Below are 26,556 nucleotides of genomic sequence, written 5' to 3'. Positions count from 1 at the left end.
AGTACGTTGTCAACCTAGACAAATTTAATTATCTAAAACCAATGAATAAGGCGCATATGGTGGCTAAAACTGCTTTCTGAGATACACATCACCAAGGCATGAGACAATCATAATCCCCATTTCCCTTAGCTTTAGCTTACTAATGTTAACCGGCCTTAGCTCGGGTGGGATTCGAGGAAAATCACATAATTTTCATCAGAATAGCAAGCAAACCGCACAATGTAGTGAAACTGGCTCCCTTAATCATTGTTGTTGAAAATTACTTGTTCTTGGGATATGCTAGGAACGCGTTTCTATAAAACTAGCAAGTTAGCTGTCCAGCTAATGATCAAAACAATAAAGCCTCACCACCCGTGTGTCAGCAAACCCACGCCAAATCCAACAAATGGCTGATTTGACGTAAAAGTATAACAAACGTCGAAATATCCGAGAGTCTGAAGACTTAAATAAGACAGATTTTAAATCCAGTAGGGTTAATAGGAGCAAACATAAGGACTTAAATCCCACCGAATGCCCGAGTCGGGAAAACAGACACCGGGCTGAAGAAAGTATAGTCGTCTCGAGTCGCAGGTAAATGATGTGTGACATTTAAGTGGCCCATCTGATCCAATATACGAGACTAAAAATAAACACTAGCGCTAAATCAGCATAAATTCTGCCACCAGAGTTGGTTGAATTTGAGCACCACACTCTTACATTTTTTTCACTTGATGTGAGTTCTTCTTATTCTTCGGTGACACCTGAGCCGGTGTTTTTTATTATTTGTGTCTTTCTGGATCTTGTATGATGATGATCACGGGGTCTATTGTTCGGTAGAGGGTCAGTCTCTGGGTGGCAGTGGCTCTGCGGCCTCCTCGATCAGCCCATCCCAGCGCGCACACACACATTTACTCACTCACTCACTCACATACACACTCTCTCGGTCGCTTAGAGGGATGATGTTCGCGGAGATCTTCTTTTTACAGACTCCTGAACGTCCCGTGTAAGTTGACGTTTTCTTTATAATAACCGTTTTCGTGCGCGAGCACAAAATACGCGTTGTTTTCCAGTGTTTCCTTCCCCGTCACCTATCCACCGTTCATCCTGTCTGAACTACACGCCATCTTGGTTTCATCACAACCTAAGCACAACTCTCTCAAGATCCATTGATCTCAGTTGGGAAAACACGTACTTGACTGGATGCGAGCACTGTCTCATCCCTCCACGCCTCTCGAGTAACATGTAAACTAGTTCCTTGAACTTATCAGATTTAATAAAGAGTAGGGTTGAATATCATTCTGTGTGTAACAGTTAATGGATGATTATTTCTCACGTGTTTTAAACGTGGTCTGCATATCGTGTAATGTCGAATTGTAAATAGTTGTACAAGTGATGCAGGTAAAAGAGCGGACGTGACGCGGAGTGATATTTCACCTCTTTCTTAAAGAAGTAGTTCCAGTGAGTAAAATTTGCGCAGAAGAGGTCAACTGATATATGAGAAAAACAAAATGGGTAGCGACAACTAGTGGCACAACATCAAAACAGCTCACCACTTATAAAGGCAGTCAGGTCTGTCGTTTTTAATCATACTCACTTCGGATCTGCTTTAAAAAGGTGTTTAGACTACTGTTTATTCTGTTTTTCCTTCCTATAAAAACAGCAACTTTAGGAGCTAGGCTAAACGTATGTCAGTGATGGGTTTTGCACAAGAGCATTTCCAGTATTATGAATGTGATATTTCCTACAGGGTCTTAAAAAGTCCTAAAATGTCTTAAATCTCAAAATCCAATTTTTAGGCCTTAAAAAGTCTTACATTTACTGAAATATGGTGTTGTAGATCTTAAATCAATTTTAAAGAGGTCTTAATTTCCCTTTGTTCATTGCTAACCTGTCCAAAGCCCATACAATCACCAACAATCCAACTCAATGAAACTTTAAACTTATTATTCAAAAAGGTCATTTTTACCTCTAGTTACCATAATGGGTTATTGTTTTCCTTACAATAACATTTGTTGAAAAGTGCTTTGTGTATTTACGGCTGAGGACACCAGCTTGGACTGATTGTTGTGCATATATTTAGTTTATTATAGTTTGTATAAATTTTAAAACATTAGTTCATGTTTTTTTATTTTAAAGAAAATTTATGTTGGAAAAAAGTGTATAGATATAAGTAGATCTTGTTTTGCACACTATTTAATAAAATAATAAATGTAGTAAATTTGGTATTTAGTAAAATAAATATTTTTATTAACAATGTATGGTTGTATTATTAAATGTATTTAAAGTATATATATGTATATGTATATATATATATATATATATATATATATATATATATATATATATATATATATATATATATATATATATATATATATTTATTTATTTATTTATTTATTTATTTATTTATTTATTTATTTATTTATTTATTTATTTATTTTTGATAGGGCAAATAAACTAATCTTTTCCATTTAGGCCATTTGAAAAATTTTGAAAAATAAAATGAAGTTTACGCAAAAAGTTGAATTAAGGAATTATTTTCCTTTAATGTAAAGCACCAAAATAACATGTCGATAGCTTAAAGAAAAATCAACACAAACCTTTTGGACAACTAAAGAGTTTACATCCGACCAAAAAGATTTAACAGTGGGACACTCCCAAAACAAGTGAGCAACAGATTCAGAAGAGGTTTCACAAAAAGAGCAAGAGATGTCTATGTCATTTTTGAATTTTTGTAAAAAATTGTTTAACGGGATAAAACCTGTGAATAATTTTAAAGGATATTTCTTTAATTTTATTTGTTAAAAAAAAAATTCTGGGGGAGCAACCAGACATACGAACATTTAATATCATCAAAGAGGTTGTTCCAATAAGAAATAGGATTTGAGATGATAAGGTCCAAAAATAAAGATCTGATTTTATGATTGGATTTTTTAGTGAGAAACAAATCGAACCAACTACAGTAGAATCAGGACTAAGGGAACAAGCAGAAATCAATGAATTATTATTATTATTTCTAAAAAGCATACAGATTTCAGAGGAGATGGCCTTACAATCGATATTAAATTCTTTTTTAGATATGGCAAGAGTATATCTTGCAGTAAAAACAGAGTAAGTAAATTAATTACAATTACTGTCAAATAACTGTTTTACTAATATCACCCTGTTACTGAACCAATTATTAAAGAATATAGATTTCCTTTTTTGTAAAATATTACAATTGTTCCAAATTGAAAACTTGTGTGGCGAGAAATTGTGCTTTTAAATAAGTTTCCAAGCCTGAAGCATTTGCTGATGAAAATTGGAAAGTTTGATAGGAAGTTTGTTAATTGAGAAATTACACATTAATAAAAAGTCAATGCCTCCTAATTGAGAAAAATTACTTTCCAAATAGAAGATTGATTGTGGAGAAAGCGTTTAAGCCAATTTATTTTTAAGGTATTGTTAAGTGAATCAAAATCTATGAAGTTTAAGCCGCCCTTATTATAGGAATTTAAAATAACTGATTTTCTAACATAGTGCGTTTTATTCTTCCAGAGAAATTTAAACAGCATTACATCAATCAATTTACAGGTCGGTTTTTGAAAAATTCCTTATGTTTAGCCCTTGTGAGGCTAAATGAGTCTAAAATTTCATTCATGATGGTCTTAAAAATGTTTTTAAAAGTCTTAAATTTAAATTGGGGAAACATGCATAAACCCTATATTTGCAGTAAAAACTCAAAAAATAAAAGCACTGTTAACCTTATATTGAAAGATCTGTTTTCCAGTACAAGTCACCACAGAATTATGGGATCAAAAAATCAATATGTGAATTTTTTTATATATTAAGGTAAACATGTGTTATTGATATGTGACCAAAAAAGGTAGCAACAATGCTAATCAAAAGGATTAGAGTCAGATCCAAAAAAATATATATATATGGATTTTATTTTATTTTGTATTTATGAGGAAAAAGCTTTGTTATGGATGTGACAGATGTGAAATTTTGGTAAAAATAAAAATTTTTCATAACAAGGTTGACATTTGCATATAATTCCTCACAAATAACTTAACATTATAAATATATAAGCCTATAAATTATGTCTTTGTTTGATATTGTATTAAAGCCTGTCACGCTTGGATTTGGATTATTTATTGAATATTTGTGTTTTGTCAATGGGTTTTTGCATATTTTCAGTGTACGTTTTAAAGCACAAACACTTCAAACCTTCATTTGCTTTTAAAATAATTTTATATTTGGAGTCATATAGTTTCTTATATTATTTTCATGTCATAACGTAAGGTCTTTTGTATATGTAAATAGTAAAAACAACAATTACCAAAAATTCCTAAAATGAACTGATGGTTGATTTCTGTGAGTTGTTCTGTAAAGGAATATGTCATTCATTTGGTTCTCAGATTTATTATATATATATATATATATATATATATATATATATATATATATATATATATATATATATATATATATATATATATATATATATATATATATATATATGATTAAAAAGACTTTACAAATGTACAAACTCAGTCATTGTCCTTGTCCTCAACAATTGAACCTACAGCTTTAATAGTTTTGTTACGTAATTGTTTGGTCATAGTAAATATATAAAATCATCCAATTACTCACTTCATTGTTTTACTTTCAGTCTACATTCAGTTTAATTTTATAGAAAAAATATGTGACATAATACCAGAAGCGTACATAATCTGTCCCTGAAATAAAAACATAAGTACAGTGAATAAGATGTATTTAATTTAAAACATACAAATTAATGATATATCAATAAATTGTGTCATTGAACGCATCCTTCAAATGATGTCACTTCCGAGTCAAAGCCTTAAAGGTGTATTGCACACATTTTATGTTAAATTTAATGCAAATGTGACGGACAGAAACATAGGGACAATTGTAAATTTATTTGTATTATATATATTTGTAGAATTTATTTATAACTTCCTGTTTTTAATCAATTGATGTGAACGATAACAACTTAAACTTGCTATTTCTGAAGTATTTTTTTTTCTAAATAACAGTTTTTAGCATAACAAAACTATTAAAGCTGTAGATTCAATTGAGCTGAGGACAAGTACAAACACACGGTTTGTACATTTGTAAAGTGTTTTAATAAAACGTGAATACATCTGAGAACCAAATAAACGACATGTTCCTTAACAGAACAACTTCAACCATCAGTCCATTTTAGAAATTTTTGGGATGAAATACATTTTATTCACTGTATTTATGTTTTTTATTTCAGGGACAGATAATGTACGTTTCTGGTAGAATGTCCCTTATAGTTTTTATTATTTACATATACAAAAGATCTTATATGTTATGGTAAGATTTGGAGATAGTTGTTCGGTAAAGGAACAAGCCATCTATTTGGTTTTTAGATTTATTAATTTTTATTTATTAAAAACACTTTACAAATGTACAAACCCTGTGATTGTACTTGTCCTCAGCCCAGTTGAATCTTTAATAGTTTTGTTATGCTAAAAACTGTTATTTAGAAAAAAATACTTCAGAAATATCAAGTTTAAGTTAACATTTGCTTTAAAATTACATTTACATAACATAAAATGCGTACAATACACCTTTAAGGACTCAAAGGAAGTGACATCATTTGAGGAGAAGCTGACAGTGATCAAGAATGCATTCAGTCATTGAATTGTATGATTTTATGCTTGATTATGTATAATCTTTTGAGGGTGACAAGCTTAAACGTCAGGCTCTGTCACAATTTTTATTAGTAAAAATGTACATTTGTGGTAGAATGTCCCATAGATTGATGTGATAATATTGACAAGGCTAGTTCTAAAAAGACTTTTGTGACATAATTTGTTGGTCATATAGTGAATATATAACTCATCCGATTACTCACCTCATCTTGCTCCCCTTTCAGTCTCCATTCACTTTAATTTTATGGAAAAATATACAACTGAATGGGGATTCAACCTGTTATTGCATATCTGATGAGTGCTCAACAAATTTCCCCATAGTCCAAAGACATGCACTAGGTGAATTGATTAAGCCAGTGGTTCTCAAAATGTGGTACGTGTACCACTAGTGGTACGCAGGCTTCCTTCTAGTGGTACCCGAAGGAATGAAGTATGTCATGTACATGCTACACACATTTAAAAATGTATCAAAAATGATGTATATAATATGCCATATATGACATAAAGCCTATATTTCTGAGGTAATCTGCCACGTTTTGTTTTAACTGTGCAGATTTGTAGCTGCTTTACTGGGCCTTCTACACTATTGTATTTCAATACTGCTCATTTTGGTGGTACTTGGAGAGACAATTTTTTTCTGAGGTGGTACTTGATGAAAAAAGTTTAAGAACCACTGGATTAAGCTATATTGGCTGTAGTGTATTTGTGTGAAAGAGTGTGTATGGGTGTTTGGGTCGGGGGGTTCAATTTCACTATGCGAAAGTGTATGTGACAAATAAAGGCCTATTTTGGGTGTTTCCCAGTGTTGGGTTGCGGCTGGAAAAGCATCCGCTGTGTAAAACATATGCTGGGTAAGCTGGTGGTTCATTCTGCTGTGGAGACCCCTTAATAAAGCCACTTAAGCCGAAAAGAAAATAAAGGAATGAATGAATATAAGGCAAATAATAAAAAAAAAATTATAAAGTAAATGATACAAATATAAACAACAACAACAACAAGTGGTGTCAAGACACTTTATATATATTTATTTATAATATTAGGCAATAAATATTCACATCTCTCCGAATTTTGTTAAATTTCATATAATCTGTACACAAATAAGATGACTTCATATACCTTTTTTCAAAATTACACTTCGATCTGCTTTGACATACACACTTGTACAAGTTTACAAATAAAATTAATCTTCTTGGATCAAAATAAATATGCGATCATCTACACATAATGCCACCTGCCCATACACATTCACACAAACATACTCACATACACACACACACACAATCACACTCCTTTGACATCGTTTCCTATTACACTGTCAATATTAACTCTTACTATGACAGTCTATGTACAATTTCTTTTTTACAGAGCTCAGTAAATACAGACATACTCATGCAATAAAATTCACAGCGGGAAGACACACGGTTGATGAAAAAAGATTTCGGAAATCATTAATGAAATAAAATAAACGCAATTAAAAACTTGTGAATTTCTCATTGATGTACTCTGTCTCATTTCACATTAGAATCTATTAATTTGTTTGTAACTGGAGCCCCATTAATATTCAACATACTGTCCTATTATTTGCGTGGAGTGCTGATCACTAGGGCATAAATATCTTACACACAATAACTTAGCATCACATCAAGACAAATAATACTGAGCATCTGCGTTAAGCCCAGTCCAAAAATATACAACAGCACTTGAGATCACGTTTGGCATCCACACAAACAGAAACGTCAAGCAGTACTTACACTAAGGCCTTACTTATGGCTAAATCCCCTTGATTTATCATATAGATCAACTAAAACGTTTGTATTAATGTGATAACTCATTATATTGGTTCTCTCCTCCGCCTCATTATTCATAATGAGGGAAACAATTATTGAAAACTAAAGTATGACGCCGCTTTCAAAATTTAGCCCAAACAAAAAAATCAGCTGCACACAAAGCTGAATCATAAACATCATGACTGTTACACTACTTCTGTTAAAAAATATATTAAATAATACCCATAAAAAGTCTCCAACATTTAAGGACACTTGTAAAGACAAGTGCGTTTGTCCATAAAATGATCAACGACAATAAAACACGTCCTTGACACTTCACCGCCGAATGTCAAAGCATTTCCTATTTACAAGAATCCTATTTTATAACATCTGTAGTTTCATAACATAAAAGAAGAAGAGATATAATCATTTAAATTCATAGCAAACATTCATATAACAGCAGAAAATTGAATAAAAACACATTGTAAAGTATGATTGGCAGTTTTAATGCAAGGACCCGATTGAAGCTCCCTAATACCGACCTTTCAGATCTGAAGACTGATGACAATAAAGAGGCAACAAACTTTCATGGAATGTTTCTTTCCTTCATATGTGTGTCACTAGCCCTAGTTGTATTAGTTCAGAAAACACATTCGTTTGTTAAAGTGCATTGGATCCCATTTTCACATTCTGGGCCTCATATCCTTCCTGGAGATTTACTACAAATGTTTGAAGAATTTAGACGTAAATGATAATGGTCACCAATTGGTGCAATGATTTTTACTCTACAAGTAGACATCTTTTAAAATTCTTTCAAGCCCTTAGGGATATTCATTAAAAAGAAATTTACTATTGGACCAAACTGGTTAGTAACTAACATAATGCTGCCACAAGTAAATGTTTCGATTTTAGGCACAAAATATGGAATTTAACTTTAAAAACAACATAACAAAACTCATAGATCGAAATATGAAAAATGGCTTTTCGTTTGATTTATGTTATTTTTTTTTTAAACACAATATTGGCGCGATCGTAGGTAAGAACATCAAGTTCATTGATGAAATATAATATTACTGATATATTAATTTGTGTTAAAATGTAATATCATTTTATATACACAGGTTAATATTTCTTGATGATAGTTTGATTACAAACAGGACGTCCACATACACTTTATTTTTTACAACTGGCTAGTGTGTTAAGAGTTTAAGAGATCAGGCAAATACTGACATACTTCAATCAAACCAGGTGTAAGGTATTTGCTTTGTAGATATATCTCTATTAACACCTTATAGATGTGCACAAAAAGAGTAATGAATTATTTGAAAGTGGACATCAGTGAAAATATTATTGCATCTTGCGAATGCTATTGACTAATGCTTTGATTACTGGAATGTATGAAATCATTGAATGTACTGTGCTTTGATTTTCTGGCATTGTTGTTCACTCTCTGGTCTTCACAACTCCTAAACAGTTTCCCAGGTGAAGCAACTTAAACAGTTTTTCCAATGCCTGTGATGTGACGAAAGCAAAATGCGACCACTTTATCTGTATGGCTGTATGCAGTTGAACAAGTTGACAGTTTTCTATCAGAGTTTTTTGTACGCATGTCCACAAGTCTTTGCATGCTTTAATAGATCTTGTCGGAATATGACATTGAAGGAGTAGTTAAGTAGGGTTTTGGCTTGACAGCCAAATTAGTGACAAGCAACATGTCTTAAATGTTTGCTGTCTAATATATATATATCCCTCAAAACTAATCTACCTGAGAGCCTCCAACCAACTATGTTTATAGTAATGAATCCCTTTCGGTCACACTTGCGGGAAGCGCAGGTGAAAGTAGCAGAGTCTTAGCAGGCTGCGCTTCTTTTTCCCACTGGCGTTGTTATCGGATTTGGTCCTGCCTAGCTCCTCCACCCTTGAGGATGTGCCCCCTCCGACCACTAAAGGACCCTTCAGCGAACCCCAGCCTCGCGACTTTCCCCGGCTCACACTACCGTGCTGATCCGGTTGGTAGGTTTGGATTTGGCGCGTTCGACCGTGCCCGTCCCCCCAGGTACGGCTCCAGTCTGAGCTGGTGAGGGCCCTTGCTGACCCCCGGCCTGGGAAGGTGGGCCTTGGTGCTGGGGGGGGAGAGGGGAGAGAGGCGTAAGAGGGGTAAGGGGGGAGGAAGGGGGGGGTAAAGGGGAGTGGAGGGGGGGAGGGGGAATGGAGGACAACGGTGGATACTGGGGCAGATACTGGGCGGCCGGCGGCCCGTGGTGGACAGTGCCGGACGCGGAGACTGGAGGCGGCTGAGTGGGAGCAGGGAAGGGCGGAGGCGGAGGGCTGGCGAAGACGAAGTGAGGTTGGTGCACGGGGTGGGAGGTGGGGTGCGGTGTTTGCACATGGGCGGGGTGGGTGTGGGAGTGTGCGTGCGGGTGGGGCTGCGAGTGTGACAACGTGAGAGGGGGCTTGCTGATGCCGCCCCCTCTGGCCGAGTGTGTAGGCTGTGTGTGGAACAGAGCAAACTGCGGGTGAGGGGAGAGTGGGGAGTGAGGAGAAAGGGGGGGAGGGAGGCCGGAGCCCATGTTGCCCATGTTGCCCATGCTCCCGTAGCGACCCTGCAAAGTATGCTGGGAGATCGGCTGGTATGGGGAGTGCACGGAGGGGTTGGGGAGCGGCCGACGAGGCAAGGTGACCCGCTGAAGAGTATGAAGGCCTTGCTGCCCAGTTGAGGGTACGGTCTGTGTATGGAAGCGGTGGTGGTGGTAGTACGGGGGCGGAGGCTGTCCACTGACACTGTTGCTGGTAGTGTGGCAGTACTGGGCGTGCAGGGCCTGGATCTTGGAAGGTCCACCGTCCGTCGGGCACAGCGAGGACGGGGACAGAGGCGGTGGGCCTCCGGTAGTCGGCGGGGCCACAGGGGCGGGGTAAGGTGGCCCCGGGGGGATAATAGGACCCGGGGCTTTGGATCGCTTGCCCCCAAACAGGGAGCCCAGGAAAGAACCGGTGTTGTTGCTGTTGTTCCCAGTCCCCATTCCAGTCGTTCCTCTCTCTGTGCTGTTGGAGACTGGCCCAGCGCCAGTCACTGCAGGTGTGTGTTGCTGCCCCGGCCCACCCCCCACCCCCACTCCGGGGCTCAGGATGGGGCGGTGAGGCCGGTAGTCTTCTGTCCCATAGCATCCTGGGAGAACAGTGGCTACTGGGTAACGCTGGTGAGGCCGTGGACTGCTAATGATGGAACCCTAAGACAAAGAGAGTTGGGGGAAAGGAGAAAAAGAGAAGGACATAGAACCAAAGAAAATGAGGGTTTGGGAGAGAGGAGAGGATGTGCAAAGAGGAGCAGGAAGGTAATGTGGGTAATACACAAAATAGAGGAAGAAAGTATAGCAAAAGGATACAGAGAGAATAGTGGTTTCGTTGGGTGGGGAGGAAAAAAGAGGGGTGAGTTGATTAGGGTAATGAAACAACTTTCTGTCAGCATTATAATTTAGAACATAATCACACAAACACAGGTTTCCAACTTTCTATTATGTGTCCCAAATGCCAATGTTGCTGTTGTATCTACAAATGAGACATTATTTCCATTCTGTATTGTAGTCAAATATTTTGCTTACAATATGTTACACTGTGTAGAGTGTCAAACTGAAACAGCATCTGAAAATTTTGCTAATCTATAATGAAAAACCATAAATCATTTGTGGAAATGCATAAATAGTTAGACAATAAAGTATAAAAATAATTAGATTAAATATAACTCACAATTTAATAAACAAAAACAATGAATTAAATAAGTATTATTCACACATGTAAGTGAAAATTTTATGATTATCTAATAATGAACTGATGAATCATTAAACTGTTGACTGTTGATCACATATATTAGGGGACCTATTATGCCTCTATACAAGATGCAAAATAAGTGTCTGATGTGAATCTAAGTGTGTGTGAAGTTTCAGCTCAAAATACCTCACAAATAATTTTTTATTACTCTTTGAAATTACTCCTTTTTGGCTTTCATCGTAATTGTGTCGTTATGATGACAGTAGCTTTAAATTCAAATGAGATTGCTTGGTGATTGTTGCTTTAAATTCAAATGAGATTGTGCTCCTAGCATTCTTTTTAAAATTGAGTGGGGCTACAAATCTTTATGGCTATGTTTCCATCCACCTATTTTTGTACGCATTTTGAATATGCACATAAAAAAAAAACTGTTGATGGAAACGGCAAGATGTGCATAAATTTTGAAATTGCACATAAAAACATGCGCATAACTGAGTAGGATAAACTTTTTATTCGATAAAAAAAGATGAGCATAAACTACAGTTTTACACAGCAAAGTCCAGTATGCGCATTAAAAAGGTCATGTAATTTTTCACGTTTTATTACAAGAGATCATGTCATGATAAAAATGTGTGTGAATGGACAAACCAGTAGGTTGAGCACACTGTAAAATATCTGAAATGTTGTTTCAATCATTCTAAAATGCCTTAACCATTTTAGTATTAGTGTTATTATACTATTAATTACCTTAATCAAGAGTGTCTGTACCCTGTGTCGCACGCCTTTAAACGCCACAGCGTGATCACTGCATGTCAGCATAGTCTTCTGAGGCACAAGTCATTTATTAAAGAAAAGATTCACGCAGCTTCTCCTACCACAGCAAATTCCGTTTTTACTGTTGATATTTGGCGCCAGTTAATCAGGAAGTGACATTTTGTTGAATACTCATTTGTTTGACTCGTTGAATTGAAACGCAGCTTAACTTGCACTTTTTTATGTGATAATCCAGTTTTGCACATAAAGTTAATTCACATTTTTGGATAGAAACAGTTTATGCCTCATCATAGCATCAGATTCAAAGCAGTACTAATGTTATCTCTGTGAAAAATTTTCAAAAGAATTCATTTGAGACTACATCAGTGTTCCTTTGTGTATCCTAAAACTCCACATTTATAATGCCTTTTAGTCGCTTACATTATCTTCGGCAGGCACAATTCGAAAACTCCAGGGGCCTCATGTATCAACATGCGTACGCACAAAAACTTTGCATACGCCAGGTTTTATGCTGATGTTTGGATTTACTAACGATGAAATTAATGTAAGAATTTGTGTTGGTCTGTGCCAACTGTAGTTTTATTTCTATTGGCGACTCCTAGAGGCAGTTATGTTAAATTGCACACTACAAAGCATTGCACCAACACTTTAGAAAAACATTGCTATTAATTTTTAATTGATAAAATGGGTTAATTGACACAATATGTTTTTATTTTTATGTTTTATTTTTTTTACCAATTATGTGATTTAGAACACATAAAAGCATTTACAAATGTATACAACCCTTAGTCTATGGCAATGGCAGTGTTGGCCTCATTAGAGGACATTGTCAAAGGTCAAATCCAAAGGCTCCAAGGTGGCAGGGTGCGTGAGGGGTGGCTTCTTGGTGAGTGGTGTATTTAAAGATATTATTCCAGCTAAGTTTTTTTTTTTTTAATTTTATAAAATTTTTATTAAGCCTAATTATTTAACTTCATATCAGGAGACCGCAGTTATCCATTAAAGACGTGGCTGTTAACCCCCCTTAACAACCCGCAAACTGACCAAACTGCACAAACTGAGTGAAGAATTGTAGAGCGGGCGATTGGGCAGCTGAAATGCCGGTGGCGTTGCCTTGAGAGAGGAGGGATGCTGCTAAACTGCCCTGACAAAGTGTTCCTCTAATACAGGGGTGGCCAACCCTGTTCCTGGAGAGCCACATTCCTGCAGATTTCAGTTGCAACCCATATCAAACACACCTGCCTGTAATTATCACGTGTTGTTCAGGTCCTAATGAATTGGTTCAGGTGTGTTTGATATGGGTATTAACTAAAATCTGCAGGAAGGTGGCTCTCCAGGAACAGGGTTGGCCACCCCTGCTCTAACACATCTGTGTCTCCCACAGACACGGATACTACTCCAGACAGTAAAGTGTCGCCCACAATTAAGGCAACTCTCTCCTTATAGGGTGTTAGCTCATCATCGCCTGTTCCCCCGCCTATTCGGTCCACACTTTGACGGTGCGCAGCTGTTCTCCTCTTAACCTGCACCTTTACATCGGACCATTTCTTTTTTAATTCACTCACAGTGCGATGTTCAGACATCACTGCGTTAACCGCCTAAGCTAAATTTTCCCACTTTTTTTTTTTCTTTTGTTATTAATTTCAGAGGACAAACTTACAACTTACACCGTTTTTCTTCGGTCTACCTCCGATAGGAACATCTCCAATTCACATTGCGTGATTCTCTACTTACTTGTTTTTGCTATTGCTTTTTCGTTTGGTTTTGCCAAAGCAGAGTCATTACCCTATTTATTAAGGGGAGGAGCCAGGGAGGGGTTTTGTGCTCATGCACATGCGCTCAGTTTCACGCTAATTCGGATGTACAAAGAGAAACAGCTTTGACACAGGGCCGGCATGTCCATAGAGGCGATCTAGAGAGAGGTGTCCGCCAACCCCTCCCCCATCTTCACTTTAATCTGTGACAAACCACCACCCCCGGTCTTCACTTTGCTAACCAGTCACTTTCGTTTTCACTTTCGGGTTTAGGGTGACGTGATTGTCCTTTGCCTAGAGCGGTAGTTCAGCTTGCTCCGGCCCTGTTGTTCGTACAATGTTTTTGTATTAATTCAACGCAAGTCCTTGTACATGAGACCCCTGGACACCTCTTCTCACTCAGGGCCTACTCACACTATGCCATCCGTACCGTGCCAAGGCCCGTTTCCCGGATCGTTTGAGAAGTGTGAGTGCGCTGAATCGGGCTCAAGCACGGTTCACTTGGCCGGCCCTGGCCCGGTTGGAAGAGGTGTGTCTAAGCCCGGTTCACTTGGGCGGTACGCTTGTGTGTGAGTGCAAAACGCGCCAAAGCCCGAAACTGAAAGCGAGACGTGACTTTTAAGGCACTGTTTCATATGGATTTATTATCAATTCTTACTGTTCAGTGAACGCAAACTGCCGTAGTTTATTAAAGACGCAAACTCCTCACTTCACGACAGCTGTGCGCCTTCAGCAGACCTCCTCATTCCTGCAGCACGAGAGCTTTATGATTGTTTATGAGCGCCAAAAGTGGCGGATCTGTTCGGCGAAATATCTGACTGCGTGTCCCTGCATCCCTAAGGACTGTTTGGCGAAATATTTGACGGCATATCAAACGACTGAAACGATACAACTAGAGAAATCACCACTGTGCTGCTGAGTGAGAGAGTGCTTCTTACTGAACCAGCGCAGCAGCGATGACGTAAGCGTGCCGAAGCCCGTTTGTGGTGTGAGCGCGGGCGGTCGGGGGAGACGGGAGGAGGGACAAGCGTGCTTTGGCCCGGTTCGAGGCAACTGTACCTAGTGTGATTATGGCCTCAGTGCTATCTATGCTTATGAGGGAGAGATTGTGACTAATGGGTGGGACTTTTCCCTTCTAATGACATTTACTAACGGAGAATGTCAATCAAAGTGTTTCTGCAGTTTTTATAAAGTATGTTTATATATATATATAAAATTATTATTTTTTATAATTGGAAGCTGGTTATATTTAAACACTATTGCCACACAAATGTGTTTAAACCATAAAAGTGATTTTTGCACAGTAGGTCCCCTTAAAAAGATGTTATTAAAATAAATTCCAATGTGAGAATTATCCGGGACACTTAATAAAAAGTGGGTTTAATAATAAGTATAAAAATTAACAGAACTTAAATCACAGCCCCACTTGTGCATGCATAAAGTTTCACATAGAAAATATCAACACAAACAACAACAACAACAAAAGAAAATATTTAACGCACATCAAACCCATAAAACAACAAATCCACATGTCACTCTCAACGTTTATACCAAAGATTCATGCAGATTTCATTCAGGGTAAATGAGATGTTGTCCAGTCTTGATGTCCCGGAGTAAAACGCTATATTGTACAATGCCCTGGGTGGCTGCAGATCTTCACATGCAGTCTCAATGACTGACAATATAGATTCATCGCCTCAGTAATAATATCCATTTAACATTCCACAGACCACACATGGTCACACACGATGCACATACATGTGTCTATGGTAAGGAGTCAGGACACATGCAAGATGGCGCAGTGTTTCGTGGGAATTCCAGGCAGGCATGCGGGTGGATTGGATGTGGGGACTAAAACTAAAGATACAGACCTCTGCTTCACTCAGACTTACTTCCATTGTACTGTCAAGGGAACCAACGCTGTTTCTGCGACCGCGTTTCCCTGTTACCCAGTTAGCAGATGTCAGTCACAACTGCAGTATGTGTGTGTGATTGAGTGTAAAGACCAAAGTATACTTCATTTTTCTTTCACATAAGAAGAATGATAAGTGAGTTTCATCTTAAGAAAGGTAGACGTGAACTGTAGATGTAGCCCACTGTCCAAATTCTGCTAGGATGTTTAGATGTCCTTTTTCCTATTTTCCCATCTCTTGACTCTGACTATGATTTTTTTTTTATTTGTCCCATATTACACTTTTCTTCACCAAAAAAAAAATTAAAAATTAAATGATTATATATATTCTCTGACTGACTGTCCACGCTGTACCACTCAGGTCATCTACTACAGTAAACACAAAGTGTGCTTTGAATTGCGTGTGTATTACTTAGTTTGTCCACAAGGTGTCGACACTGAACTTGGCCATTGTTTCACCCAGTCAAGACAGTGAGCAAGAAGGAAATGTGTACCTTGCATAAGTTTTTCAAGCACGTGTGTTGCAGGGCATGCTATTAAACAGACTTTCAACTTTGCATGCACGGTAATGTATGAAAAAGAAGTATACATTGGTCTTTATACAACGACGGTAAATGTAAACAGAAGATGTATTTTCTTGTTTGTGTCCACAAATGTGACCCTGGACCACAAAACCACTCTCATGTTGCATGAACATATTTTAGTCCAAAATAACATTGTATGGTTCAAATGTTTTCTTTTATGACAAAAAAATAACAAGAATATTAAACAGTCTAATGATCATCCTACATTAACATTTTTGTTAACAATTTACAACTGTAAAAAATATCAAAATATTCATAGTCATGGAAAACTTGCATTTTCCAGGCCTGGAAAAGTTTTGGAAAAACAGAAAAACCCATAAAGTTTTGAAAAAGTCATGGAAATCAGTTGAACAAATATATGTAGCCTATACTTTAATTAGGGCTGCATGATGTTGGAAAAATCTGACATTCCGATATTTTGTATTACTGTGATATATATTGCGATGTCAATACAAATTCACCAGATGATTTAATTCACAGGTTTATTTAGATTGATTGGGGATTTTGTAGAATAGTGAATCTCAAATAATAAATAGCAAATAAATTACAAGCCTAGATAAATAAAATATAACAATAAAAGTGAATTTTAGTTTTCAGGTATTCACTATTCAGGTATACATGAATAATCAACACTGCGTCTTAATTGAATATTATTTAATCTTTATTAAAGTTACAAAACATGTCTTGTGGCCGGATGTTTTAAAATTTGAAATATTCATAGTCACAGGCCTTAAAGGGACAGTTTACTTAAAGATTAAAATGTACTCACTATTTACTCTCACTTCACTTGTTTCAATACTATAAGTGTTATCAAATTATATTCTTTTTGCGTTTATTTAAAAAAAAAAAAGACAACTCAAATGTTTGAAAAAAGTGAAGTGTGTAATAAAAATGGCAAGCAATTTTTGGGTGAACTATCTCTTTAAACTTTTACTCCATTATGATTAAAGTCTATATTACATTATAATCCCAACATTGCATATCATGCGATGTGACTATCACGGATGCACACATTACGATATCGATGCTGAAACGATATATTGTGCAGCTCTAACTGAAATATAGGTTAGTTGTCTTTACTTTTTTCTGTCCTTGTCTAAAAAATTGCTCTCACATTGTAAGTGCTGTGTAAGAATTATTAAAATCAATTTTACATAGATTTAAAAACAAATTTAAACAAAATAGATGGTTGCATGTTTATGATATTCTGTAAAAAAAATTTGAACGTCATTGTTTTTCTTATTATTTTACATGAATATGTAGACATTACATGAAACATTGTATTATGAAAAATGCACTTTAAAGTTCGGGAAAAGTCATGAAATTTTAGCAGTAAAAACGTGTATGAACTCTAGTAATGTGCATTGCTAAGCATTTTATTTAGACAATTTTAAAGGCGATTTTCTCAGTATTTGGATTATTTTACCCTCAGATTTCAAATATTGTCCTATCCTACAAAATATACATCAACTGAAAGCTTTAACAAATCTCTGGTCTAGGGTCACAAATGTCTAAATCCAAAAAAAAAAAAAAAAAATTAATTACTGATGTGTCTAATATAAGTCTTATAAAATGAAAAACAGTAAATGTCAACAAAATTAGTATTTTTCTGTAAACCAGGGGTCACCAATCTCGGTTCTGGAGGGCCTTGCTAGAGATGGTTGATGCGAAACTGATGTTTAGACACATGCTGCATCCCAATAAGCATACTTATTCTAGGCATGGGCCAGTATAAGTTTCTGACGGTATGATAACCTTGGATACTGCTCTAAAATAATTTCCTTTTAAATGTCTTAGTAAAAAATTACTTATTTCCCCCCATTTAACACAGTATATAAAATTTTAGGAAACATTTTTAATATTTTGGAACAGTAAACATGTCAGGCTACATAATTCAAATAAACCGACTTCTACTGTATTCATTAGCAAAAACACTGATCTCCTTGCAATGCATAAAAAACACTTAAAAAACCCACTACATATATCTTAGAAATTGTATAACAAAACATTTTTGCGCTTTTGATACCTTGACTTTTTTAAACCGCGGTAAACCTTGAAACCGTCTCATGCCAAACTTTTTGCTCGTGTTTTCCATCGACATTTAACGTTTCGTGACTAAACAGGGTGCCAATGTGATCGTGCATACCAACTCCCAAAATGAAATTTGCTTCTACTGTTTCAGTGTGCCCGAAGATTAGGTTGTCTTAGTCATAACCTTCGACCACCGGCCCCTTATGACTCTCCCTTTAGGTGGTTGGCCTGCATGAGCATGGTCCCATGTCGCTCCTTCAGGCTAAGCCCGGCTGGGTTCCGTGGGAAAACACCCAGCCACCAGGTGCTTGCTTACGAGCCCCAACCCCAGGCCTGGCTCCAGGGTGGGGCCCCAGCTGCGCCATACCGGTGACATCACAGTCCTCCATATAATGGAATTCATAACGGTTTTTTGAATGCCTCCAGGACGCCTATGGAGGTGTTCCAGGCATGTCCCACTGGGAGGAGGCCTCGGGAAAGACCCAGGACATGCTGGAGGGACTATGGCCCCATTTACAGTAATGCGTTTTTGTTTTAAAACGCATAAGTTTTGTTACGGTTACGCCATCCGTCCACACTATGCCAGAGTTCTTGAGTGCCGAAAACGGAGCGTTTTGGAAACACTGGAGAGGCCGTTTTCATTCTGAAACACTGCTGCTCCGTCTCAGTGTGGATGGGGAAAGACAGAGACATCTGAAAACGGAGGCGGGGCTGCAGACGTTCGCCTATCTGATTGGGGCTTTTCCTCAATATTAAGTAGCCTACACACAGTTCAGTCTCGCATCCTCTTCTTGTAAGTTCAGACTTTGCAAGTTTGATCAAGGCTGCAGTCTCCCCTTTCTCAGTTTGATATGGAAAATATACAGAGGACACGCGTAAATCTTCAAAGGGAACAGTGTACTTTATAACTTCATTCACATCGCCCTGGCTTTCTCAACAATAAAATGTAAACATGATTTAAGTAACTGCCTATTTTCATTTTAATATTAGAAACTTAACAGACAGCAGAAATGTTGAAGCGTCGTGCTGTATAATATGAGCGTCATCTTCACTGTGTGGATATTTATAACAAAACGGAGCCTATAACAACTGCCACCTTTCAATTTCAGTGAAAATACGAAACACACCCTCTCTTTTGCTGAATATCAGTTTTAATCATCGATAATGGCCATTATAAAAGTATAACTTACAATAAGTTTATACATCGTAGTAAATAAAGGCAAGCGATCAGTCGATGTACATGGATTAATCATTATCTTTGCGCTTAAACAAAACACGTTACCAGTAAACAAGTAATAGATTCCAATGACCAAAGTCAGGGAATAGGCCTATGTCGTTAGATAAAGACAACAAGATGAATGAAATATCACATTTAGCAAATATAGCGAGATTAGATCCAGCGGGAGATGCTTGATGCGCAGTCCAACTAGCAGAGCTCTTATCTGGGTAGAAATGCTGCAGCGCTTGCCCGAGAGTGTGTGTGTGGTCACGTGATGTGCGTTTTCAGCGTTTTGGTGTGGACGGAGAGCAGTTCAGAAACGCTGGGTAAAACGCAAGTGTGGACGCGGATCGTTTTCATTCTAAAACGCTGTTTTAAAACTGAAACGCACTAATGTAAACGGGGCCTATGTCTCTCGGCTGGCCTGGGAAAGCCTCAGGATCCTCCCGGTGGAGCTGGAAGAAGTGTCTAGGGCGAGGGAAGTGTGGGGATCTCTCCTAAGACTGCTGCCCCCGCGATACGGCCCCGGATAAGCGGATGAAAATGATGATGTTTTAATTGTTTCATGAAGTCTCGTTCTGTTCATCACAATGCCCTGCAGAGTTTAGCTCCAACTTGCCTCAATACACATGCTTGGAAGTTTTAAGTATAATGCAGTAGTCACACTAGAGTTTGAGCTTGCAAAATTCTATCGTTTGACGCTGCAAAAAAGGGTGGGATTAAACAAGATGATTAGATGTTAAAAAAGTAAGAGATCGGTCCATATTTATTATTCCTGCACAAAAAAGTCATGTTTTGACCTTTGATTGGTCTCACACAGTCATATGATGTAATTTTTTAGGTCAGAATTCACCAAGCTTGAACTTTGCAACGCAGCGAACTGCGAAACTTGTCGCATGAGCTTGCGTTTCCAGTCTGCCGTATTTGTGCGAGTATGAATGAAAGTCTATTGGAGAAAAGTGCAGCATGACCACGGCTTTACCAGGTACCTTGATTAGCTTGTTCAGGTGTGTTTGATTAGGGTTGTAACTAAACTCGGACAAAGGCTCTCCAGGAACAAATTTAGTGACCACTGGTATAAACTGTTAATTTAACATTTTATATTTGCCCCTCATTTGGCATAGCATAGTGTCTCACCTGATTCAGACAGGTCCCTCAGTGAGGAGCTGAGAGCAGTACGTTTAAGGCCTTCTCCTGGTGAATAGTTGTCATCCAGACTAGGCCTTCCCATAGTGCCATTCACTACTTCATTCTTGACCCCGCCCACTCCTCCTGCCATAATACTGTTGGTGAGCAGGCTGGGCCGCATTACTCCCTTCTGCTTCTCTAGCTCAGCTGCAGGAGGATAAATCGCAAGAAACATGAGAGGACGGTTTATGAACTAACACCTTTTATCTTTACCAAGCATGATTTGCTTGAACTAATTAAAGCAAGGTGTTTGGAATGTGCTTTTTTATCTAGTTTGAAAAGAATAGTTCACTCAAAACTGAAAATTCAGTAGCTTTTCATTCACCTATTTTTATGAGCATTTTGGATTACTGCATTAAAAAATTTCTTAACGCAAATGCCATATGCAGATCAATTTGAGAGTTTGGGATAGTAGGATAAACTTTTTTTTTCCCAAGAAAAATGTGGTAAACTATGACACAAACACATTTACCCATTAAATTCCAGCATGTGCATTAAAAAAGTAAGCAGTGGTCTGTTTGTGAATGCACGGTGACAGCGTTAAATACAGACACTTTAAACTATTACTTTAACACTTTTGTGCCTAATAATGGGTTTTATTTTTGTATCACAATCGAATCTTTGTATCCGGATCTTGAAGTGAACCGGTTGAACTAGTTCACCAAATCGAACTGAATCATTTGAAACGATTCACGTCTCCAGTAAGCACTCATCCACAAACTACTTCCCCCCTCTGACTCTAAATAATCCAATATATACTCTTATTCAGTTATGAGAACAATAACGTTACACTGATATCAAATTTGAGAAGCTGTCAATCGCGCGATTCAGCGAACCAAATACAAACAGTATGGCAGAATGCAAGTGAGCTAAACTTGAACAACTGGAGTAGTGATGTGCGATGCCACTGGTTTCCGATCCGATACTAAGTAAAATAAAGGCGAGTATCGGCAATACCGATCTGATACCGATACTTTGCCCAAAAAATACTGTTTGGGAAATTAACGTACAGTGCCATATTACGCACATGACTTGGCAGGAGGAAGAAAAAGTAGTTCTGCCTAAGTTGGCTATATTCAGATAAACTAGGATAATTGTGGTTACTTTCCACTTTATTTCTATTTCCAATAAACAAAATTTTTGCTTCAAATTACTGAAATATCGATATTTTGATAAGATAATCAATTCTAGAACACACAATGCTGGTATAGGAGATATAGATATTTTAGTATCGATCCGCACATCACTTAACTGCAGCGGGGATAAACCAAGGGCTTAAATGAAAGGTTCTGGTGAAAAACGTAAGTTTATTTCATAACAGAAAATCGTAATGGAATTTAAATAAGCAAATCATGATTCAGTTGGGTTGCTAAACTTTACTGTAAGACATTTTTCAGATCATGATGTTTTAACCGACAGAAATTACTATTGCTGACTACATAATGTTGATTCCTAACATCCGCGTTAAAGATCTGAACTTCCCATCACTACTGTGTATCTAACCTCAGATGCAGCCATGCACACATATTGTACTTAAGGCTGTTATCTTGTGGGCTGCTGTATTTGAATTTGATGATAGCGTTCATGTGTCCTCTAAAAACAGTTTTCAAAAAAATTTGACTGAATTTTTATTATACAATATTTATTCTGTTGATTTTGAATCTTGCACCTAACAAATATCCTTATTTAGAAAAAAAAATAAAACTAATACTGAAACTAATAAAAACTAAACTAAAACTAAATACATTCATTTTCTTGTCTGCTTAGTCCCTTTATTAATCTGGGGTCGCCACAGCAGAATGAACCGCCAACTTATCCAGCAAGTTTTTATGCAGCAGATGCCCTTCCATCCGCAACCCATCTCTGGGAAACTAAAACCAAATAATTTCAAAATATAGAAACTAATAAAAACTAGTAAATCTGCCTCTAAAAACTAATTAAAACTAATTGAAATTGAAAACAAAAAGTTAAAACTAAATAGAAACTAAAACTAATGAAAAATCCAAAACTATTATAACCTTCCATCATATTTGTTTATCCAACAATGGAAATCAATGGTTACAGGTTTGCAGGATTCTTCAAAATATCTTCTTCTAAGAGGGTGAATACATTTTAATTTTTTGGTGAACTATCCCTATAAGGTAATTTGTAGTAAAGCACCAGAAGAGGGGTAGAAAACACTGTAGTTGATTTCTGAGAGCAGCAGAAGGCGCTATACTCACACTCCACTCTGTATTTCTCCATTTCCTGCACCTCAGCAATGCTCTCCCTCAGATCACTGACAAAACGTGTGCGGTCCTGTTGACTGGGGGCCGTGAACACAATCAAAACTTTACGCTCACCACCAGGGATAGCTGATGTTAGTCTGACACCATGAGGATAGTCTAGTGGAAAGAAAGACAGCAATATATTCCATGAAATAAATAACACATTATATATTTAATGATAAATACAATTGAAATCAGAATATTTGTCCCCAGGAATTATTTGCCACCTTTTTATTTTTTATTTTTATTACAGTTTATTTTTTCCCCCAATTTCTGTTTAATGGCGAGAAGATTTTTTTCAACACATTTCTAAACATAATGATTTAAATAACTCATCTCTAATAACTGATTTCTTTGATCTTTGCCATGATGACAGTAAATAACATTTGACTAGATATTTTTCAAGACACTTTTATACAGCTTAAAGTGACATTAAATGCTTAACTTGGTTAATAAGGTTAACTAGGCAGGTTAGGGTATTTAGGCAAGTTATTGTATAACAATGGTTTGTTCTGTAGACTATCGAAAAAAATATAGCTTAAAGGGGCTAAAAATTTTGTCCTTAAAATGTTGTTTAAAAAAGTTAAAACTGTTTTTATTCTAGCAGAAATAAAACAAATAAGACTTTCTATAGAAGAAAAAATATTATTATACATACTTTGACAATTTCTTTGCTCTGTTAAACATAATTTAGGAAATATTAAAAAAATAAAAAAATTCTATAAAAAGGGGGCTAATAATTCTGACTTCAACTGTACAACATAAATTTATAGGCTTAATATTTCAGTGTATGATATTTCAGTGTATTTTAGCATGGAATGAAACTAATGTAGTTAATATTAACTACAGAAACTTTTCGCATTTATCCACGCCTAGAAATCCCAGCATTAAATATAATTTGAATTCAGATATAGTGATAAAAACTGTTAATTACAGCTATAAGAAGAAATAAAAACCAAACCTGTATATTTTAACAACATTTTACACTTTAACAACACTTTCTATTTTAAGCAAGGTAAATGTATATGAGAGTATTTATCATTTCAGTTTCCACACTTCTTGAAAGTGCCTGCAAGAACTTTTAATTCAAACATATGGATTCAATGCTTGTAAAGTACTCAAAAACCAAATATGGGCCCTTGAAAGTTCTAGAATTAAATTTGAAATGAATTTTTTTTATGGTATTATTTCAACAATTGTACTGTGCTGCTGCCAAAAACAGAATGAAGAATGAGAAATTCCTAATTTAAAAATCTTAGATTTAAATCTTCTACAAGAACTTTGACAATAATGCAAAATATTTTAGAAACTGGATTTGAATATTACTAATAGTGAATTATGTTACAAGTCCTGTAAAATTAAAATTGTTTAAATTTATTTATTTTAATTTTTTTGAAAATGACACATTAAAAACATCATCATTGCTCTTACATCTGTAATGTAAATATTAAGTGTATATGTGAAATGTCAAGTTCAGTAAGGACGTTCATGGTGCTACATATGCTGGGGGTGTAAATTACAACTGGGTTGTAATATAAGATTAATGGAGCATTAAAACATCCTTGAAAGAGTGGGAACACTGAACAATTTCAATTTCAGGTTCTTTTAAACCTTTTACTCATCTGACAATCTCGAGTAGATGTTTTATGGTTTCCAGTAAAATATAAAGCAGGACAACTGTTTTCATATTTGATGATTTTTTTAAGTATTTTTTAAGTTTACTATATAATAGTACAATAAATAAGACTTGAATGTTATAATAAAACTAAAATAATACTGAATTATTTTTTGGAGCAAATAAATACAATCAAATACATCTATTCTGTGTCAGGAAAACTTCTGACACAAACTATTGAGGTATTGTATAAACACATGTAGATGTATATGTAGAATATGTAAGAAAAACAATAAGTAACCAGTTTAAAATCTTACAGGAGTTCTGGAACATGTGAACCTGCATCTCCACCAAAGGGAAGGACTGCCTGAAACTGTAAGTTACTGAAGTTTTCTTCTTCTGGAAAATCTTTGTAACCTTGTAATGTAATAAAGAAAAAGAAGCTATTTAATATGTAGTGACTTTACTAGACACAATTATGCAGATTATTTGCTAAAGTGTAAGACCAAATCTTTTGTTATATGAATAATGGATTATTAATATTACCACAAGCAGATCGTTGAAGAGGAAGACCTCTCTCTGGTGGACTCCAGACCTCTGAGGACGATTAGGGTCCGGGACTTCATGGAGCTGACAGCAGCACACCAGTCTCCGGTGAGGCAGAGACAAAACCTTTAATCAAAGAAAAGGTATTTACTTCACTTTCACATTACTAATCGTTATCAAATCATGTGATGATCCTCCTTATGAATTCTGTTGACAAGTACATTTAAGTCACAAACTTGCAGAGAGTTTGTAGAATGTCTACTCGATATCTTCTGAAATGTATTTATTATTAATTTATTCAACTAACCCAAACCAAATCCATACAGTCCACACAATAGTCTGAAAGATCAGCCCAAAGTTGACTTTTTATGTGTACATTAGCATACAAGCACAGTCCTTGTACAGTGTCTGTGATTTTTCTGATTAAGAGTTATTTAATCACTAACATTAATTTAACACTAGAGGTTTTGATTTATTGTAAAGTATTTGTACCCATTTAAACTTGTTTGTAGAACACTTAATCCCTTCATAAATGCGTTCATTGGTGTCTATTATTATTGCGGTCTTCATTAAAGGTGCAGTGATCTGCCTAAATGCTAACCGGTTTGCATAATATCTTTCAAATACAGTTCCTTCCCTGTCGTCCAAACCCACACCTCCTGAAATCAAGACCCACTAGATCATGTCGTTCACCAGTTAGAAAACTTTTTAGTACTTTATAATACTACAATTCCGAATGAAAAACTGTATTATATCTAGCACATTTTCTGTTGAGTAGTTAGCAAGCAAAACTGGTCATCACTCTCTCATCAGTCTCACACATCAGTCTCTATCACAGTCTCACATTGGTCAACCGGCGAGTTAATGGAATTACACTAATTACTGAGCCATACTTGCATGCTAGTTCAGATGAATACACATAACACATAACAAATACTTATGCTACGGTCTCATCCTTCCTCCAGCATGCAAAAGTAGCTCCAATGTTGATTCAGGATTTTTAAAAAAGTTTTGATTCAGCATTTGTTTTTAGCGCTGTTACTTGTGTCCATGGGACCACAGCCCGCGTGAACGCACTTTGGCGGATCTGAATGGGTGTGCAGTTGTTCAAATCTACATTTGCTGACAGACAGTTTGGGCTGCTTGTCAGAATTATGGGAATTATCGGCCCAATAAATTTTAATCGGATGAATTTTTTTTGTTTTATACCTCACCCAGAATATAAAAATACATAGAAATACACTTAGATTATTAACTTTAATCATTACTATTGAAATGTGAAGAGGCTTACAACTAGCACAACAAAAAATGGATCTGAAGACAATCATTTACTCCACGTTCAATACTATTTGTAGTTTTTCTTGTTCCATCTCTTTTCTATTATTTTTTGATATATTGTGATACAAAGATACGGTTCAGTTTGATTTACAGTTGAAGGCAAAACTATTCACCCCCCAGTGAAATTTGAA

General features: G+C 36.4%; 2 protein-coding genes and 1 long non-coding RNA gene across 31 annotated transcripts in view; 1 reads left to right on the top strand and 2 right to left on the bottom strand.

Moving 5' to 3' along the window:
• Positions 1-1,147, bottom strand: part of kdm5c (lysine demethylase 5C) — a 43,082-nt gene extending 41,935 nt beyond the window's left edge. For 2 of the 6 annotated variants that reach the window (XM_068222957.2, XM_073909468.1), the window contains exon 1: positions 349-1,147. The gene's annotated coding sequence lies outside the window, so the exon portion shown is untranslated. The remainder of the gene's footprint in view (positions 1-348) is intronic. The other 4 variants (XM_068222956.2, XM_073909467.1, XM_017357332.4 and 1 more) reach the window with 3 other exon arrangements.
• Positions 1,148-1,401: 254 nt separating this feature from the next.
• The window catches only part of LOC141375883 (uncharacterized), a 266,551-nt gene continuing 241,396 nt past the window's right edge, over positions 1,402-26,556 (top strand). For 2 of the 6 annotated variants that reach the window (XR_012384681.1, XR_012384683.1), the window contains exons 1-3: positions 16,077-16,202; positions 24,861-24,916; positions 25,097-25,230. This is a non-coding gene — a long non-coding RNA (uncharacterized lncRNA). Of the gene's footprint in view, positions 1,549-16,076; positions 16,203-24,860; positions 24,917-25,096; positions 25,231-26,556 lie in introns of those variants that run through there. The other 4 variants (XR_012384684.1, XR_012384685.1, XR_012384686.1 and 1 more) reach the window with 3 other exon arrangements.
• The window catches only part of iqsec2b (IQ motif and Sec7 domain ArfGEF 2b), a 176,056-nt gene continuing 156,165 nt past the window's right edge, over positions 6,666-26,556 (bottom strand). For 5 of the 19 annotated variants that reach the window (XM_068223168.2, XM_005167237.6, XM_073910895.1 and 2 more), the window contains 6 exons: positions 25,088-25,213; positions 24,859-24,958; positions 22,882-23,043; positions 20,609-20,806; positions 15,597-15,667; positions 6,666-10,645 (listed from right to left, as the gene is read on the bottom strand). In XM_068223168.2, coding sequence (XP_068079269.1) covers positions 9,245-10,645; positions 15,597-15,667; positions 20,609-20,806; positions 22,882-23,043; positions 24,859-24,958; positions 25,088-25,213 — 2,058 coding nt within the window. In that variant the 3' untranslated portion in view covers positions 6,666-9,244. Of the gene's footprint in view, positions 10,660-15,596; positions 15,668-20,608; positions 20,807-22,881; positions 23,044-24,858; positions 24,959-25,087; positions 25,214-26,556 lie in introns of all 19 variants that reach the window. The other 14 variants (XM_068223173.2, XM_073910903.1, XM_073910904.1 and 11 more) reach the window with 5 other exon arrangements.

This window comes from Danio rerio, chromosome 8 (assembly GCF_049306965.1).
Source record: "Danio rerio strain Tuebingen ecotype United States chromosome 8, GRCz12tu, whole genome shotgun sequence".
Taxonomy (NCBI): Eukaryota; Metazoa; Chordata; class Actinopteri; order Cypriniformes; family Danionidae; genus Danio; species Danio rerio.
This window is presented reverse-complemented; position numbering and strand designations above follow the sequence as displayed.